The 17,564-nt window shown below is 38.7% G+C and overlaps 1 protein-coding gene across 1 annotated transcript in view; it reads left to right on the forward strand.

Moving 5' to 3' along the window:
- RFX6 (regulatory factor X, 6) overlaps positions 1 to 16,796 on the forward strand; it is a 31,798-nt gene extending 15,002 nt beyond the window's left edge. The window contains exons 5-17 of the mRNA XM_009874361.1: positions 184 to 291; positions 2,655 to 2,732; positions 2,826 to 2,939; positions 5,121 to 5,170; positions 6,014 to 6,173; positions 6,962 to 7,106; positions 8,460 to 8,569; positions 10,796 to 10,913; positions 12,002 to 12,124; positions 13,075 to 13,284; positions 13,800 to 14,309; positions 15,249 to 15,467; positions 16,630 to 16,796. Coding sequence (XP_009872663.1) covers positions 184 to 291; positions 2,655 to 2,732; positions 2,826 to 2,939; positions 5,121 to 5,170; positions 6,014 to 6,173; positions 6,962 to 7,106; positions 8,460 to 8,569; positions 10,796 to 10,913; positions 12,002 to 12,124; positions 13,075 to 13,284; positions 13,800 to 14,309; positions 15,249 to 15,467; positions 16,630 to 16,796 — 2,112 coding nt within the window. The remainder of the gene's footprint in view (positions 1 to 183; positions 292 to 2,654; positions 2,733 to 2,825; positions 2,940 to 5,120; positions 5,171 to 6,013; positions 6,174 to 6,961; positions 7,107 to 8,459; positions 8,570 to 10,795; positions 10,914 to 12,001; positions 12,125 to 13,074; positions 13,285 to 13,799; positions 14,310 to 15,248; positions 15,468 to 16,629) is intronic.
- Positions 16,797 to 17,564: the final 768 nt, after the last annotated feature.

The raw sequence follows: 17,564 nt of genomic DNA on the forward strand, positions 1-17,564 counted from the left end.
ACCTCCCTAAGCTGGAGTCCAGATCTGGATAAACATCAATATTTTGGAAGTATTATCTGATCACAAATATTTTGGAATGCTGAGAGAGTCATGAGATAATATACAAGTTTAACATGAATTGTTGGTTTCAGTTGCATCTGTATTAGCTATCTCAGTGTTCCTGTTTTTTCCCTTCCATTTCAGGGTGGTTTCACTCGTAAATATTCTCTGAGTTCCAAAACTGGAACTCTCCTTCCAGAGTTTCCAAGTGCTCAACACCTTTTGCTTCAAGGGTGCATTTCTAAAGACAAGGTAAAATGTGAGCTATTTCTCTTCTGAACTTACAGATCAAAAATTGCCCCAGAATGTTTCTTCATATCTTAGCCTTTGAGGTATTGACATGAAAGAGCGAGAAATGTCCATAATCAAACAGAGGTGACTGATTTATAGAGGGGGCAAACCTTTACTAACACCGATTAACTGGCTTTCCACTGGAAAGGTGGTTGAATTATTTACCTATTAACTGACCTAGTATTTTACAAACTGATGGTATGTAAGAAGGAGAGAGCAAAACAAACAACTAAGAGTTGTTATTCATTCCAAATGCCTTTGGATTTAAGGTAAATTTTGTTCTGATTAGATCAGGACAAGTAATTCAAACAAATAATTAGATAAACTTCACTGTCATTGTTTGAAAAGAGTCTGAAAATCTGAGTGGTTTGGTTTTTTGGGGTTTTTTTGAATAAGTAAAATCATATTAACTGAGTCAATACTTAGTATTGCTCATCCTAGGGGTAACTGTTCAGTTAGAAGTATTTGTGGCATGTGTTTTATGTCTTTGACTCCTTGTCTGTATGTTACGTCTGTGTTTCTGGTTGCATTACAGGTTGCTCCATCCCTGAACTGTGCTAGAAATCTTTTGATACACGTTGTGAACTCTCCAGTTTAGTCTCCAGTACAGGTCATGGTGGTGGCTGTCTTGATATACATCTCTTTAAAGCTTTTTGTTTTATGAGCCCTTCATCTTAAGTTTACTCTGTGAGAGTAGCGAAGCCTAGGATTCCTCTTGTGAGGAGGTAACAAAAGGAGCCATCTGTAGTACAGAGATCTCAGCTGGAAGTCTGGAAGTTCCTAAAGAAACCCCAGGAACTGGCATACTCAGCAGTGTGCATCACCTGCTGCTACAGTTTCCATCAGTGAATTGACATCTCTCATATATACAGCCTTCTTGTAATATTTAAATTTGAAAAGCATTTGAGGTTCCTTGCAGATCCAAACATCAGTGTAAGCAAAACTGAATTTTACCTCTCCAACAATGAAGAAAAAGGTGCAGCTCATTTGCTCTTCATGTTTGGGTCATCAGCGTGTAATTGCTCTAATGTTGGAACCGGGGATGGGAGGGTCCAGCAAGCTTTGCAGGTGACTCTGGGGACAGACTCATGGGGTTTTGAGGAGAGTGTGGGAAGAGAGATGAACTTCTCCAGCTCTCTCTTTCCTTGCTGTTCTTTCCTCATTCCTTGTTCTCTTATTTCCTGTTTTCTTGCCTTACTGCCTTTCCCCTGCTTCAGCTTATCTGATCAGTCATTATTGAACCTAATATACTTAGGTACTGTGTTGAAGGGAGCCCATACAAGAAGTTTGATTCCTGCATTAAACTCCTAAGAAACCATATGCAATTGAAATATCTGGAGAGTCCACAAATGTATCAGCCTGCCACTAAAATAGATTGTTAATTTCTGCATTTTGCTTCAGAAGAAAATTTACCCAAGGTTTAAATTTCCATTAATCCTTTAAAAAAAAAATGTTTTAAATGTTCTTGAATCTTTCTTGAATCTTACACTTTACCATTGTTTCTCAAAGATATGTAGTTAGAGAAGCAGCTCTGAAAGTCAACAAAATCTGTATGCTAAACCTATTGAAATAAAGTGATAGTAGGTTCATTCAAAACCTCATATTGATTTGCTGGAGAAGTTCACAAAATGTGACAAACGTTCTGGTCTATAAGAGTGGTTTTGCTAGCATTTTTCTTTCCTTAAAATACTTTACTCATTTCTTGTTTTATAATTTGCTACAAATTTTAAAATGTGCTACCATTTTTTTACAAAGTCTTGTAATACCTCTGCACAGTTATTTAAGTAAGGGAACACTCCACTCAGATAAATTATTCTGATGAGATGAAAGGGAGTTCTGCATTTTAAAGTTCAGTTCGTGTAAGGCAGTGATTAAACTTTGACCAAATGACTGGCAGCTATTTTCTCATTTGTCTAACTAGATGATGTTTCAGAACACTCATAGACGCCTATAGTAGCCTAATGATTAACTTGAACTACTCTTTGGGATTAATCTTAGCCTCAGAAAGGTGAATTTACTTTACCATCTGACTGGGTAATCTAGCTATTGCCTTACTTTGATACCCACGTTTTCACAGCGTATACAAATTTAGGTGGTAAGTTTCCAAGAAGAACATTCAGGCTTAAAGGTGTCAATAAAAACTAGAGATGAGTGACCTCCTCATCACTTCTGGGTATACAGACTACCTATTTGTAAATATGCATTGTAATACAGTTTATATTCTGTATTTAAATACTAGCCACAGAAAGCAGAAACCTAGATCGTTACAGCAGCAAAGGCAAGAGCTAAGAAACTCTCTTTAATCTTTCTTTCTTCCAAAATAGGTAGATACTCTTATCATGATGTACAAAACACACTGTCAGTGTGTCCTTGACAATGCAATTAATGGGAACTTTGAAGAGGTAAGGTTGTTTGAACACACATTCTTGGTATATATGCACAGGGAGCCAAGAAAGCGTTATTTATGTCCATGAATCTGGTTCCTGCTCCTTTAGATTCAGCATTTCTTATTACATTTTTGGCAAGGAATGCCTGACCATCTTCTTCCCCTGCTTGAAAATCCCATCATCGTTGACATCTTCTGTGTTTGCGACTCAATACTATATAAGGTAAGTTAAACATTTAGCTATGTGGATAATCTGCACCATGTTACAGCTTTTGATTGTGTAAACCCAGCCATGGCTACTTTCTGCCTATTACTGTGTAAATCAGCAAGGATTCCCTTGAAATCAAGAGTGTAAAACTGGCATGTGTAAGAGATGAACTCCAGTCTCGGCTCTGCTGCACACTTGAGGTGTGATTAGGGGCTGCACACTAATGGTGAAATCCTGACCTGCTTGCTTGAACGTGGCTAAAAGAAACGCTTGTGTGCTTCATTGCCAAGGCTGACTAAGTTAAGCCTGGATGAAAACTGAAGCCTTGTTTTTACTGAAATGGTTATTGCAGTTTCTACCAGCAAAGAGTCTGTGGCAGATCAGTGAGGTGATTCCACGTGCAAATCTGCTGCTCACAGGTTATGTCAGGCCGTGGTTTCCTGTTACAAAGGTGGAACAACACAAGGTTGATATATCCCTGTGTCTCCTGCCTGCTGCATTTAATTTCTGTTCTTATGCTGCTCCATGTATCAGTAAAACTACTGCACTCTGAACTGGTTTGGGTTTAAGAAAAAATCTAAGGAACATTTGTTTTGCAGAGTTTTTGTGCCATATGAGTTCTTTCATCTAGTTCACAATGTGATCACACAAATGTTTGAAACTAGGTGAAACTAACAAGTATTGCAAGGTCAGCATTAAGCAAAAGAAAGTAATGCCACCAAAGTTATCTGAATTTTTCATTTAGAAGATGAGATCATTAATTAATAGCTACAAAATACTGTTAAGTTCATCTGATGGGCATGCCATAAATGGAAAAGAATTGTTATCCTCTCTCTAACACATTTCACAACCTCATATTGATGGGAATAAATAACGATTGGCATAATGGAAAACACCAAGCAATCAAAGCAGGAGACTTGGGGCTGTTTAGCCCTGAGTGCCTTATCATAGAATCGTAGAATCATAGAATCATAGAATCATAGAATGATTTGAATTGGAAGGGACCTCAAAGATCATTTGGTTCCACCCTCCATGCCATGGCAGGGACATCTGCCACTAGATCAGGCTGCTCAGTGCCCCATCCAGCCTGGCCTTTTAACACCTTCAGGGATGGAGCATCCACAACCTCCCTGAGCTACCTGTTCCAGTGCCTCTCCAGCCCCAGGGTAAAGAAATTCTTCCTTATATCTAGTCTAAACCTATGCTCTTCCGGCTTCCACCCATTACCCCTCATCCTATCACTACAGGCCCTTGTAAAAAGTCCCTCCCCAGCCTTCTTGTAGGCCCCCTTCAGGTACTGGAAGGCTGCTATAAGGTCTTCCCGGAGCCTTCTCTTGTCCAGGCTGAACAAGCCTAACTCTCTCAGCCTGTTCTCGTACGAGGTGCTTCAGTCCTCTGACCATCTTGGTAGCCCTCCTCTGGGCTCGCTCCTACAGCTCCATGTCCTCTTCTTGTTGGGGACTCCAGAGCTGGAGTCAGTACTCCAGGTGGGGTCTCACAAGGACGGAGTAGAGGAGCAGAATCACATCCCTTGACCTGCTGGTCACACATTTCTTGATGCATCCCAGAATATGGTTGGTTTTATGGCCTGCAGGAGCACACTGCTGGCTCACGTTGATCTTACCATCCACCAACATGCCCAAATCTTTCTCCCAGGACTGCTCTCAATGCACCCATTGCTCAACCTGTATCTGTGCCTGGGATTGCCTCGACCTAGGTGCAGGACCTTACACTTGGCCTTGTCAAGTTTCATGAGGCTGGCCTGGGCCCACCTCTCAAGCCTGTCAAAGTCCCTCTGGGTGGCATCCCTTCCCTGCAGCATGTTGACTGCACCACACAACTTCGTGTCATCGGTAAACTTACTGAGAGTGCACTCGATATCACTGTCCATGTCACTGACAAATATGTTAAATATTACTGGTTCCAGTACTGACCCTGAGGGACACCACTTGTCACTGGTCTCCACTTGGGCATTGAGCCATTGATCGCAACTCTTTGAGTGCGATCTTCCAGCCAGTTCATTATTCATTATCTACTGAGGGGTCCATCCACCAAATCCATGTCTTTCCAACTTGGAGACCAGGATGTCATGTGGGATAGTGTCTTTATCACTCTTCAATCTAAGTAGACAAGACAGACATGAATGAATAGATGACCAGTGACAGCCTGATAAAATTTTCTGTTACCTTTTTGAAGGTCCTTACGGATGTACTCATCCCTGCAACAATGCAAGAAATGCCAGAAAGGTAGGTATGTGACAATAATAATGCTATGTTCTGTTTGTTAAGCATAGTCCAGGTAAATAGCAGAAATTCTGTATTCCAGAGAAACTTTCTTACAATATTTATACTCATTTCTAGAACAGTAGACTATGCATTGCAAAATACTGTCAGCTCTGAGAATATCTATTAAACAGTCTTAAAATATTGCGCAATATTTAATTGTCCCATTTTACTGGCTTGTTGAATATTTTGGAACAGGTTTCTTCTACGCTAAAGTCCCAGAAGATCAAAAAAGAAATGTATTCATGTTGTTTAAGGAAAAATAATTGTTACCTTTTTTTCAGAATTCTTTTCAGATTTGTATCCTATGTATAACCATAATATCTAAGCATTTTCTCAACAAGACATTAATAACAGAATTATTATTGTTACATCTGAATCTTTTCATCTTTCATCTAGGCATCTTGTTTGGGGTTTTATATTTGACTAAGGCCTTTAGCTTCAGATATCTCTAATGGTTCTTAGGTTTCTTATGATTTGTTCTTAAAGAGTGTTTTGCAATGTATTTTAAATTGGCCGACGCCTTACAATTTTTCTCAGAGGAGGTGCATATATATATGTATATGTATGTATATACATATGTATATGTGTATGTGTATGTGTATGTATATATATGTGTATATATATATATAAAAAATTTTGGCCTTTTGATGATTGGTCATTTCCTGCTTCCTTTTGGTGATATCTGAGGAGTAATCCACAGATAGGTCCTGTAATCTGTTAATCAGTGATTGAAATACAATTATTTAAAATAATGCCAGACAATTTTTTATTGGTGTTTCTCTAAAACACTTTTTTTCCCTGTAGTTTACTGTCAGATATAAGAAATTTTGCAAAGAACTGGGAACAGTGGGTTGTTTCATCTTTGGAAAATCTACCAGAAAACCTGACAAATAAGAAACTGCCTATTGCACGAAGATTTGTTTCCTCCCTGAAACGACAGACATCATTCCTACACCTAGCACAGGTAAACAGAATAAGACTATGCATTCAGAAAATTGTGAGTTACATTCAGTGGACCTTGCTGGCTGTGAGATGTAATGCATTATTTTTTCAAGGTTCAACGTCAGCCATGGAAGACTTATATCTTGTAGTTTTCACCATGCAAGAAGAAAATGGCCACAAATAGGTGTGACCAAAACTTCAACTTCTTTAGTAGGAAAGAAGGAAAAGACCGTGGTTATAATGAACTACTATAACAGAAACTTTTGCCAATCAAATGATGAAGTGGAATACATGGGTATTTGTTTTCATTCCAAACTGTAAAATATCAGATGCCCTTTGGGGAACTTAAGTGCTAGTGTAGGTGCACCATATATTTGTCTTGACAATTCTCTCTTTCATAAATATTAAGACAGAAGTAGCACGTGGGACACATCATGAAGATGATCTGATAGGAAAGCACAGTAGAAGGGCGTTGGAAGTCTAATGGAAGGGGAAAACCCAGCCATGATAAGAAAATTAAATAGAGTATGATTCTTCTCTGAGGAGTTATTGAAGTGATCCCCAGGTGTGGGTCTGTTCTGAGTTTGGCTGGGATAGAGTTAATTTTCTCTGTTATATTTTCCCTCATTATTATTATTTCTTTTAAAAATATTAAACTGTTCTTAGCTCATGAATTTTCTTTCTTTACACTTCCAATTCTCTCCTCCATCCCATGGTGGGATGGGGAGTGAGTGGCTGTGTGGTGCTTAGTTGCCAGCTGGGGTTAAACCACGACAAGGTCTCATCATTTTACCTTGCCTTCTCTTACAGATTGCTCGGCCAGCCCTTTTTGATCAACATGTGGTGAATTCCATGGTGTCGGATATTGAAAAAGTTGATTTGAATAGTATTGGCTCTCAGGCACTCCTTGCAGTCTCAGGGAGCACAGACTCTGATGGAGAAGTCTACAGTGAATGTAAGTACATGAAGTATCATCATTAAAAGTAATTCACTCTTTCATTGCATGCCACACTAGTCTACTTGGAGTTGGACTGAGAAGAGGCACACATGGACACTGCATTCTGTAATCTATCTCAGTGTTAACTTCAGTAGCTTAAGAAAACCAATTGGTTGCCCTAGCTTGTCTTCCAAGAACAGAAGCTTGTGCTGGGAAGTCACCACAGCCAGATGACTTTAAATGGTTGCTGAAGAAATCATTTACATGTCAGTCGCTACATAAAATTAAACCTCTTTTGAAGTTTTGTCCTAATCATATGGGGATGTTAACACACATCAATTTTTGAAAGATTTCTCAAAAATTCCATACCTTTATGGCTTAGTTTAATGGATGTGTTGCATGGTGTAGTCAAGAGCTGGCGTCCCTGCCCATGACAGGGAGGTTGGATTAAATGATCCCTAAGGTCCCTTCCAGCCTAGGCCATTCTGTGATTCTATGATTCTATACTGGAACTAGTTTACTTTTTTTTGGTATGAGTAGTTTTGTTGTTTGGTTTTTTTCTGAAAATTAATCTTTAAAAAAATGTAATTTTCTATAAAGTGTAATAGCTATTTTCATACACAGAGTAGGGTGGAGTAAAGTGCAAATTTTGAGGGTGTTAATTTTCATATATACATATACAGCCATTTTCTCTATTAAAAATGCAACTTTATTCATAAGAATCATGTTGATCAGTGTTTGGAGGAAAGGAATAGCAATGTGTTGTCCTCTAACTATTGTTACTTTGACCCTGAAAGTTTGTTGTCTTTAATGGTTCACAATCCTATTCACATTTTCATTTGAATTGCCCATTTTCTACTTTTTGTGTAATTGTTTTCTATTTTGTTCTTTTTCTTCTTTCCCACTGGCTAAAAAGATAGAAAAGAAAAAAGAGAAAGAACTGGTCATTCAGGCACTTTCTTGAAAATGGGCATTGAGGAAGTTAGTTTTGCTTTATATTGTGAGAAACTTGTAAAATATAAGAGAAGACAGTATGCAAATCTGCCACATTACAGATAAAGCTTTACTATCAAACTTTTCCAAGCTTTTCAGCCTGTATCTTAAAAGGAATGGAAAATATCAGATTTTCTTTTTTGCTTTTATTTTCATGTAAAACTTCGTTGTCTTACAGCCTGTATCATTGTAATACCTAAGTAGCTGTAGATGTGTGATGCATGTCTGCTTGCTTTGCTGGGGAACTGCATATTTCTTCACTGCTCTAATTCTTTTTTTTTTGTTTTCCATGCTACAATATTGTCATGTGGCTGGTGGGTGGCTTTTCCTCATGTTCAGAATAATATGCAATGATAAGTTCTCCTTTTTACATCGTAGATGACTCTATTACAGTGTTCCAAGAACTGAAGGATCTTCTAAAGAAGAATGCCACTGTGGAATCTTTTATTGAATGGTTGGATACTGTGGTTGAGCAAAGGGTTATCAAGGTATTTCAAATGTTCTACTTGACTCGAGACTGAATCCTGCTCCCCTTACTCCTTACACAGTCCCTTATTTATGCAGTCCCATTGGTTTCCCACATGAGATTCTTGCCTCTGGTCCCATCTTCTTATTGTAACAGGGGAACTCTTAATTTGGTGGAAAGGTGCCAGTGCCATTAGTTCTAATTTATCATGTTGAGTGCTGTTGGACAGTCTTCTGAGAGGTATCTTAACTAAAACATTAACATCATCACTGTCATAAACTGTACATGAAAGAAACCCGTCCACCTTACCTGTGCAAGCAGCATTGCAGGGGTATTGCTCAGTAAGTAGGGTGAGCAAAAGCTGTTCCTTACAGAAGCATCTCTTTCTTTCATGGTATTGGGATGAGATTGTATGTGGTATAAATTAGTGCAGCAGATGGACTGAAAAGTAGGTAACAGGGAGAAAGATTTCTACAGACCAGGATGGAAGATACAGTTTTGTAATGTTATAAGCTGCTTAATACAGTAACTGATGGGTTTGATGGAGTCTCCCCCCACTCCCTGATTTACAAGATGCTTTAATAATGAATCACAAGTATTTTATATGCATGTATTTATACAAGCATTATTACACTGTAGCTCACACAATATAATAAAGCTCTGAGTTGTAGCTCAAGTAGAGATATTTACCCAATTTGTGACTCTAATGAGTGTAAAATACCAGAATAAAATGTTACATGTTGCTTGCTAGTAGCCGAACACTGGTCTTCTCATCAAGTTTTGTTCTATGTGGAAATGCAATATCTTATCCATCATTTATGGGAGCATCTTGTTATGAATGGATATAAGAGGAGGACACAATGCAGTTAGTTTTGACTGGCTTGCAGAAGAGTGGCTCTGCCACTTAACAGGATAACTATGGGCATGTCTTTTTTCTTTTCTTCACCTGTTTTCCCATATTTCAATGGAGACAGTTATAATAGCTTTCTTTTTAAAGCACTCTTGAGTTTCCTAACATTTGCTGACCTATATGAGCTGCACAGTGAGACGCTTCGTGTGATCCAGGGTAGCAGAGCCAAAGCAAGTCCTCATACACGTTTACCTCGACACAAAACTCCCACTGAAGCTGAGCAATCACAACATATTTTAGAACCGAATAATTATGGTCTAGAATTCTACAATTTCTCAAGACAATTCCTGATAAACAAGCCAGGCAGAAAAGGTGAAGCACTTTCACATTTAGCATCTCCTGTGTGATGTTGTATTATTAAAGTTAACAGGTATTGTTCCTAGTGTTGTTTGCCTGTAGTTAAGGGTAAGAAATGCCAACAAGTCCTGATATGAGGCTAGGTCAACTAAGCAGAAGCTAATAATTTACAGAATCCTTCCATTGCTGTCTGCCTTCTGTTCATGCTAAAGTGTGGTTACTGTCAAACTTACACAACAGCTTCTCTCTGCTTGCTATTTGAGAAAGCAACAGGGCATGCACTACCACACAAACAAATCACTGCCAGAGCGAAGCGACAGTATAAAATTAGCAGCATTAAAAGCATCAGTGTTACAATAGCAAACACACCATTTTGTAAGAGAAAGTTTGGCCAGTATTATACAGTTTAGGGTGAAATTCAAAGACTCATTTCTATTCTGTTTTATGCAGAATAACATAGTGTCAGAAGGTGTCTTTCGTTCTTTGATTCTTTCATTCTTTCTTTCGTTCTTTCTTTTGTTCTTTCTTCCTCTCTCTCTTTCTCTCTCTTTCTTTCTTTTTTCTTCTTTCTTTCTTTCTTTCTTTCTTTCTTTATTTCATTCTTTCGTTCTTTCTTCCTCTCTTTCTTTCTTTCTTTCTTTCTCTCTTTCTTTCTTTTTCTTTGTTTCTTTATCTCCCTCTCCCCTTCTCTCCCCCTCTCCCTCTCCCTCTTCTTCCCTGTACACAGAACAGTTTTGCACTTTAATACTAGTATATGAGGTAATTTCTATACCTTCAGAGCACATCAGAGCCCAAGCAGTAAGACACTTGCTTCATCTGACATTGTCAGAACCCTACTCTGGTTGCTGCACTGAAAAGAGTGAATTCTGCTCTTCTTTATCACTTTAGGACACACATGATCATGCAGTTTGATCCACCTTGCCACATCAGCCTGAGTCAAGGACTCCCTGAATTCTCAAGCACATTCAGTTCTCTTTTCTTCTTGCCTGTGTGTAAAAAGCAAGCTAGCATACTTAACTGTATTTTACTATTCTTTTCCAGGCAAGCAAGCAAAATGGGAGGTCATTAAAGAAGAGAGCTCAAGACTTCCTTCTCAAATGGAGTTTTTTTGGTGCTCGAGTGATGCATAACCTAACCCTAAACAACGCGTCAAGTTTTGGTACCTGGGCTTTGTAAAAACACTCATAATTTGTACATGTGTTAGCACTTACCAGCTTTCCGCTATTTCATGAGCAGAGGAACCTGTTCTAGTCTAAAGATTCTTTGATCAGAGCTACAAATGCTGTGTAACATATTTTTCAAACTAACATTTCACAGTAGATGCTAGCAATATTTTGTCAGTGATCTGTGTCACATGTTCATTTTTTAAAAGATATTTTTCTTTTGAATTGCTGTTTGATACTGTTTTGCCATTTAAGAGCTAGAAGCGCTGTTTGTTTTGATATGGCAGTGGAAGTGTAACTGCATATCTCAGTATAGGAGACAGAAGATTTAAATTATTAGCTTTGCATGTGGATCAGTTTGGTAAAAAATTGCTATTGCATAGAATTTCTTGTGCACGGTATGTTTTCATAAAAGCAAAAGAAATTTGGGAGATCATCACTCATTTTATTCTGGGATCAGCAGCCAATTCAATGGTGTTTATGGCTTTTAAAAACTGGGGTTCACGTGCATCTTTAGAAATGTTTACACGTATGGGGAGTCTCAGAAAGAACCTCTTGTAAAATAGAAGATGATAGAGCAAGCAAAACTCAAATCTAGTACATAATTTGCTAAGTATAATCATAGGTGCATTGTTACCTAAAATTCAGAGGGTATTTAGAATGACTTTAAGCAGAGACGTGTTTTTAATGTGATATATCCTTGAATAAGGTCAAAGACTTCACCAGTTATTGTCTGGTTATTTAGCACAAGGCAAACAGAAATAGAGCAGAGGCATTCTGGCAGACTTCGGCCTTATCTAGCTCCAGTGTGTGCCCTCTTCAAGTATAAAGCATGTCTCACTTTCATCAGTATTTTTCTTTGATGTAATTAGTGGTCAAATAGCCTACAGGACAGTAAACAATTGAGCTAGGTGGGCCAGTGCAAAGAGAGATTACGGCTAGAAGTTAGGCACTATTCCTTGTTGGTCTTGCCAGGTCATTTAAAGTCCACAATTATTTGTTTGTTTCACTTGCTTCTTGTAGAGTGGTGAGAGATGGTCACAAAGATAACTCAGCTGCTCTCTCTCTCTTTCTCCTCCAAAAGGTTCTTTTCATTTGATCCGCATGCTACTAGATGAGTACATCCTGCTTGCCATGGAGACACAGTTCAACAATGACAAAGAACAAGAACTCCAGAATCTACTGGACAAATACATGAAAAATTTAGGTAACTAGAGCTTGGTTCTTTTCCTCCTTTTTTTTTTTTTCGCTCCTTGGTTTTTTTACTCCTTATTTTTAGAAACTGACATTTGTCACTTAAATGCAACATTGTCAAATTCACCTGAAAAGCTTATGACTCAGCAATTCATTCCCACTTTCCTACCATAGTTCACTTAATAACATTTTGTGCGAATGTAAATGTACTACATGACTGAAATGGTCTTGAATGCAACAAACACTTGTAGGTACATCTGAAAGGCCACAAGCTGAAGTGCGAAAAGAAGTATAAGTAGCAGAAAGGGCAGAAATTCCAGTTTTTCTGCCAAAGCTTAAATATGTAATTACACCTTGAAGGTATTAAATGTTGCCAAAATACAAATATTATTGCAATTTTGGAACACAAGTTTGGAGCCTATTTAGCATCTGGCTGAAGTATCACTCTGTGGAGCTATTTCAGTGAAGTACTTGAAACCATAAGGTAAGTGATGTTTTCCACTGAAGAATAGCAAAACCTCCACTGATTTTATCAATAGTCTGCATGAAACTGAAGAACTACTGAGCAGAACAAATGTTTTTCTCTAGATATCAGTATAAAAATAGAGTATAAAAATGGCATTCTAAAATTCCTATTGTTAATTCTTTAGGATGAAGCATCATGAGCCAGCTTCACTCTTAGTGCAATTTATGTGACTTCACTGCTGACATTTGCTTACAGGGAGTAAATCTGATTCATGCCTTCACTATGATGGCTTCATTAAAGGAGCTGATACTCTGTGATGTAGAAATATGGTCAGGGAGTATGATACAAACACTTCCACTAGGCAGATCCAAGACTAGAGCAATTTTGTATTCATACAAACAAATGAGTCAGCTTACATGCTGTCTGTATACTAGTCGTGAATTTATGTGCAGTAAGCATACATAACAGCCACCAAGAGTTTTCACTTATTCTTCCAGATGCAAGCAAAGCCACCTTTACCGCATCACCAAGCTCTTGCTTCCTAGCAAATCGTAATAAAGCTGTTCCTCTGCCCAGTGACAGTTCAGTCAAAAATGAATGTCTAGCAGAGCAAACCTACGTGTCCTTGTCAGCTAGCCAGCCCAGCAGTGTACCTTCTGGTCTGAACCCCTTCATCACGGGAGAGAGTGAGAATATGCAGCTGACTGGTATGTATCAGTTCTAGTTTCTCCTTCTTTTATTTGTTTATTATTCTTTCAGTCCACAGTAACACATTGCTGTAGGAGGAACAATGACCATACACATTTATAAAGACCTCTACTAAATAACATTTCATGAACTCACCCTCTGTGCTGATTTACAGAAGGTGACAATTGTAGAGGCCTCGCAGTAACAGATCCTCTTGAAACAATGATAAAACTATCCTGTACCTCTTGGCTTGGTGAGGTTCTTTTGAGAAGAGAATGAACCTGGAGCACATAGAGCTTCTAACTGCTGGGATTTTCCACTGAACATGGCAGCCTCCAAGCTGGAGAATTAAAATAGGAGCTTTATAACGTAAAATCATGGACTAAAGTGTTTGTGTGGTGGGGGCCAGTGCATATCTTCTGTAAAGGTTTCAGTTGATAATCCTTCACTAGAGGGTTAGTGTTTCAACAGACATGCTCTACTCAGCAGTACTACAGTATGAATGCTAATCACAGGTAATGTCTATTTATTCCAGGTCAGATGGAGCTGTCTCAAAGCACTGGTCATCTGATGACTCCACCCATTTCACCAGCCATGGTCAGCCGAGGAAGCGTTATCAACCAGGGGCCAATGGCTGTGAGACCTCCGAGTGTGGGTCCAGTGTTATCCACGCATTCACAGTGCTCACCCTACTCCGAACCACTTTATCAGACTTTGTCACAAACTAATCAGAATTACTATGGAAACAATTCCAATTACCAAGCTATGTTCAGAACTCAGGCCCATTCCACTTCAGCAGTTTACCACCACAGAGCAGAGCACAGCCGATTCAATGCCTTGAGTGAACAGCAGTTCTCTAGAGACTACTTCGGCAGCAGTTGTGCTGTGTCTCCATACAATGCCAGATCCCCTTCTGGCTATGGTCCCTCATCCATGTCTCAGGACACACACAATATGCAGTTTCTGAATAGCGGGAGTTTCAATTTCTTGAGCAACTCAGTGTCTACCTGCCCAGGAGCAGCATATCCCACTAATGCTTCCAACGGTATTAATACACATTTTCTTTTTCCCTTCAGTTTCTCAAAGTAAAACACTTTTTCTCTGCTTTTTTTTTCTGTGGAAGGTGTTTTTCAGCTCTTATTTTTACCTTCCTATTTTCCACTTCTTTGACAACAGAGAGATTGTAAAGCAGCTTAACAAGCTACTTAAGGATTTAATTTCCTCTGGTGAATCCTCAGTTGACCTCAAATGCATCTGCTGCACCTATGCTAATCTTCCTTTGGCACCATCACGATGTCTTGCAAAAAGAAAGCAAAATCAAGATTACCAATGTCTTGAAAAGCCACCAAAAACATTTACTAGGAAATGAAAGAGAACAGGCTTACCTCTGGGATCACCATAGTGGACCATTCTAGTCACAGGGTCAGGACGGTGAAATGAAGTACAAAAATGTGCATTAGCATTAGTTTGAGAGTCTGGCCCTAGTATTTCTCATACTGCTTCAGAGATATAAGCAAAACCACCTCCATCTTCTGCAGAATAGATATGATGGAAATGTTGCATTTATATGGATTTGTGTATGCAGTAAGTATGTATTACCACACAGAATTTCTTTCCACATACACTTCCCTTGATTATGAGCTTCAGAAGGAAGCACTGAACTGCGGATAAGAGACCTCATGGTGTCCTTATGGCCAATGAATGTAGGCAACTGTTTGATTTTGAACTTAGAATGGAAGGGAAATTCTATACTGAAGGCATGAATGAACTCTGGGTTTTTGCTCCCTTGTCACCACCCCTCTTTTGGGTTGGTCACTGCATATGTTACTAATGTTACTGGGCTCTATGTGTACATAAATAATCTTATTCTCAAGGGACTCAGCTGGTAACAATTACCTTTTGTCTCAGGTTATCCAGGCTCCTACCTCACCCTTTTTCTCCAACAGTAGTTTCACTCTGCTTTTTTCCAATCTCCTGTCCATAGGGTATTATGGAAACAATATAAATTATCCAGATTCTCACAGACTTGGAACAATGGTGGATCAACATGTTTCTGTAATCAGCAGTGTAAGCAGCATTCGATCATTGCCATCATATAATGATATACATGATCCACTGAACATCTTGGATGACAGCGCAAGAAAACAAGCAGGCTCGTACTACACAGAGTCCTCACCTTCTGTTGTCTGTCGGACTCCAATGCGTAAGTATAGAAACAATGACTGAGGAAGAGCTATGAACTTTTTGGCATCCTAACGAGCTGAGTTTAAAACTGTAGCTCGTACGTATATATATTACATGAGATGCAATATGGAGATAAAATAGCTCAGAACCTAGGATGTATCATAAGATGTGGGTTTTTTTAAAATTTGCAGGACAGTGGGCTTAGTAACACCTCACTCCCCTAAGGAGGACTATGATCCTTTGTTCATGAGGAGTGGAATGACTGGCCTGAATTGCCCTAAAATCCGTATTAGGAAATGTTTTCTAACTATTAAGTGACCTAATAACAGACTAGACTCTTTTAAGGGCTCTTAAGGATCCTCACTGTCAAACAGATCAAGTGAACCCTGGGTCAGGGATGTCTAGATATATACTTACTGTGGTACAGTGCCTCCTTGTCCTGTCCTTCAACAACTGTGTGTATTAGGTAAAGCTCCTACTGACAGTGAATTTTAGGTAAAATTACCTAATCCCAAAGGGTTTGTTTTGGTATACACGCTCAACAAATGGCAACGCAAAAAGTGTTTAATGGAAGATATAAACTACGATACAGTTTGTTTCTCCACGAGATTACCTCTTCCTACTACTTATCTGTTAACCTATTAACCTTGCACAGCGTGTCACACATTATTTGCCTCATTAAGGCTCCACAAGAATTCAGTGCTCAGTTCTTTAAAGGATACTAAAGAGGGGAAGAAAACCCAGCACCACTACACAGGCACTGTGCACATTGAATATCTCTGTATTTTATGTTGCTACATACCAGGTGGTGGCAGTCATGCCAGCAGTGAATGTGAACCCAAAAGGTGCAAGATATGGGAAGATGAGCATAGTGCACATTAATAACTTTGCATGATTTCCATAAAAGATGGTTCATATGCAACTTCAGGCCCATAGCTGTTTTTTTTAGAAGTCTTCAGTTACACGGGTTTTGACCTATTCCCTGATAGCGTGAGGACACATTGAAAAAAGTTAACAGAAGTATAGGTAAACTGAGTGAAGTATAGAAGTGTTGATGTTTCTGTCTTTCAGATAGTGTGCCTAATAGATAAGAGTTTCCATCAGATGAAATTGGATTGTGTTTTTTGTTAAATTCAATAGAGAGAAAACTTTCAATGATGGTAACCTTTCTTTTCCCACAGCTTCAAACATGCAAACCACATCTTCTTCCCAGTGTATGTATGGAACATCCAGTCAGTTCCCTTCTCAGGAAAATCTGGAGTCCCATGGCCTACCAAGCAGAGATACGGTGTCATCTTTACCACCAATCAACACTGTCTTCATGGGAGCAGCTGCTGGAGGAACATGACTGGGAGAGACATGTCAGTGCCTTAAGCTTACTTTCCAAATCCAGACATTCAGGCCATGATGACGATCTGCTTCAAGTTGGTGGAGTAGAAAAGTATTAAATACAGGTGTTAAAGAGATACTAACAGACCCTCCATGCATTTAAAAAAAAAAGAGCTATATTCATATCAGGTCCTGCTTGTGAATTACTCAGGATTGTTCTCACCATTACAGCTTTTCAGTCAGAAATTCAGGGTGAGCAGAAAGAAGCAAGCAAGACTAAGTTGTAAAGAAATTATTACATCTATCCCTAATTTATTAAAAATTAGTCTTTCACTTATATCTTTTTGTATAAAAATGTTTATTTAATGCCTGTGTTGCTCATTATTTATTAGGACCACAGAGTAACTGTTTACTTTCTCTTATTTGACGGATTGTCAAATATATGTATCCTACCTCCTATGGAAATGTTTACAAGGTCAGTTTCTACTGCTTTAAACGAGACAAAGCCAAATTCTTAAGTTTTTTACTGTTGTGCTCTAGAAAGTCAATTTCAAATGTTTAGTGCCTACTTATGTAGCTGAAAGTCCTCAGGAAATAAATAAAACATGTTGTGGGGATTTTTTTTTTCTTTTAAACTAAACCACCTTCTCTTAAAATAAAACCAACAAAACATGCAAATATCATACGCGAACTAATTGTGTATAGCCAGATAACGGAAACAATGGAACTATGCCTCAATATGTTATGGGATTTCAAAATGGTTTGAGCACAGAACTTCTACTGGTGG

Source organism: Apaloderma vittatum, unplaced genomic scaffold, assembly GCF_000703405.1.
Source record: "Apaloderma vittatum isolate BGI_N311 unplaced genomic scaffold, ASM70340v1 scaffold15058, whole genome shotgun sequence".
NCBI lineage: Eukaryota > Metazoa > Chordata > Aves > Trogoniformes > Trogonidae > Apaloderma > Apaloderma vittatum.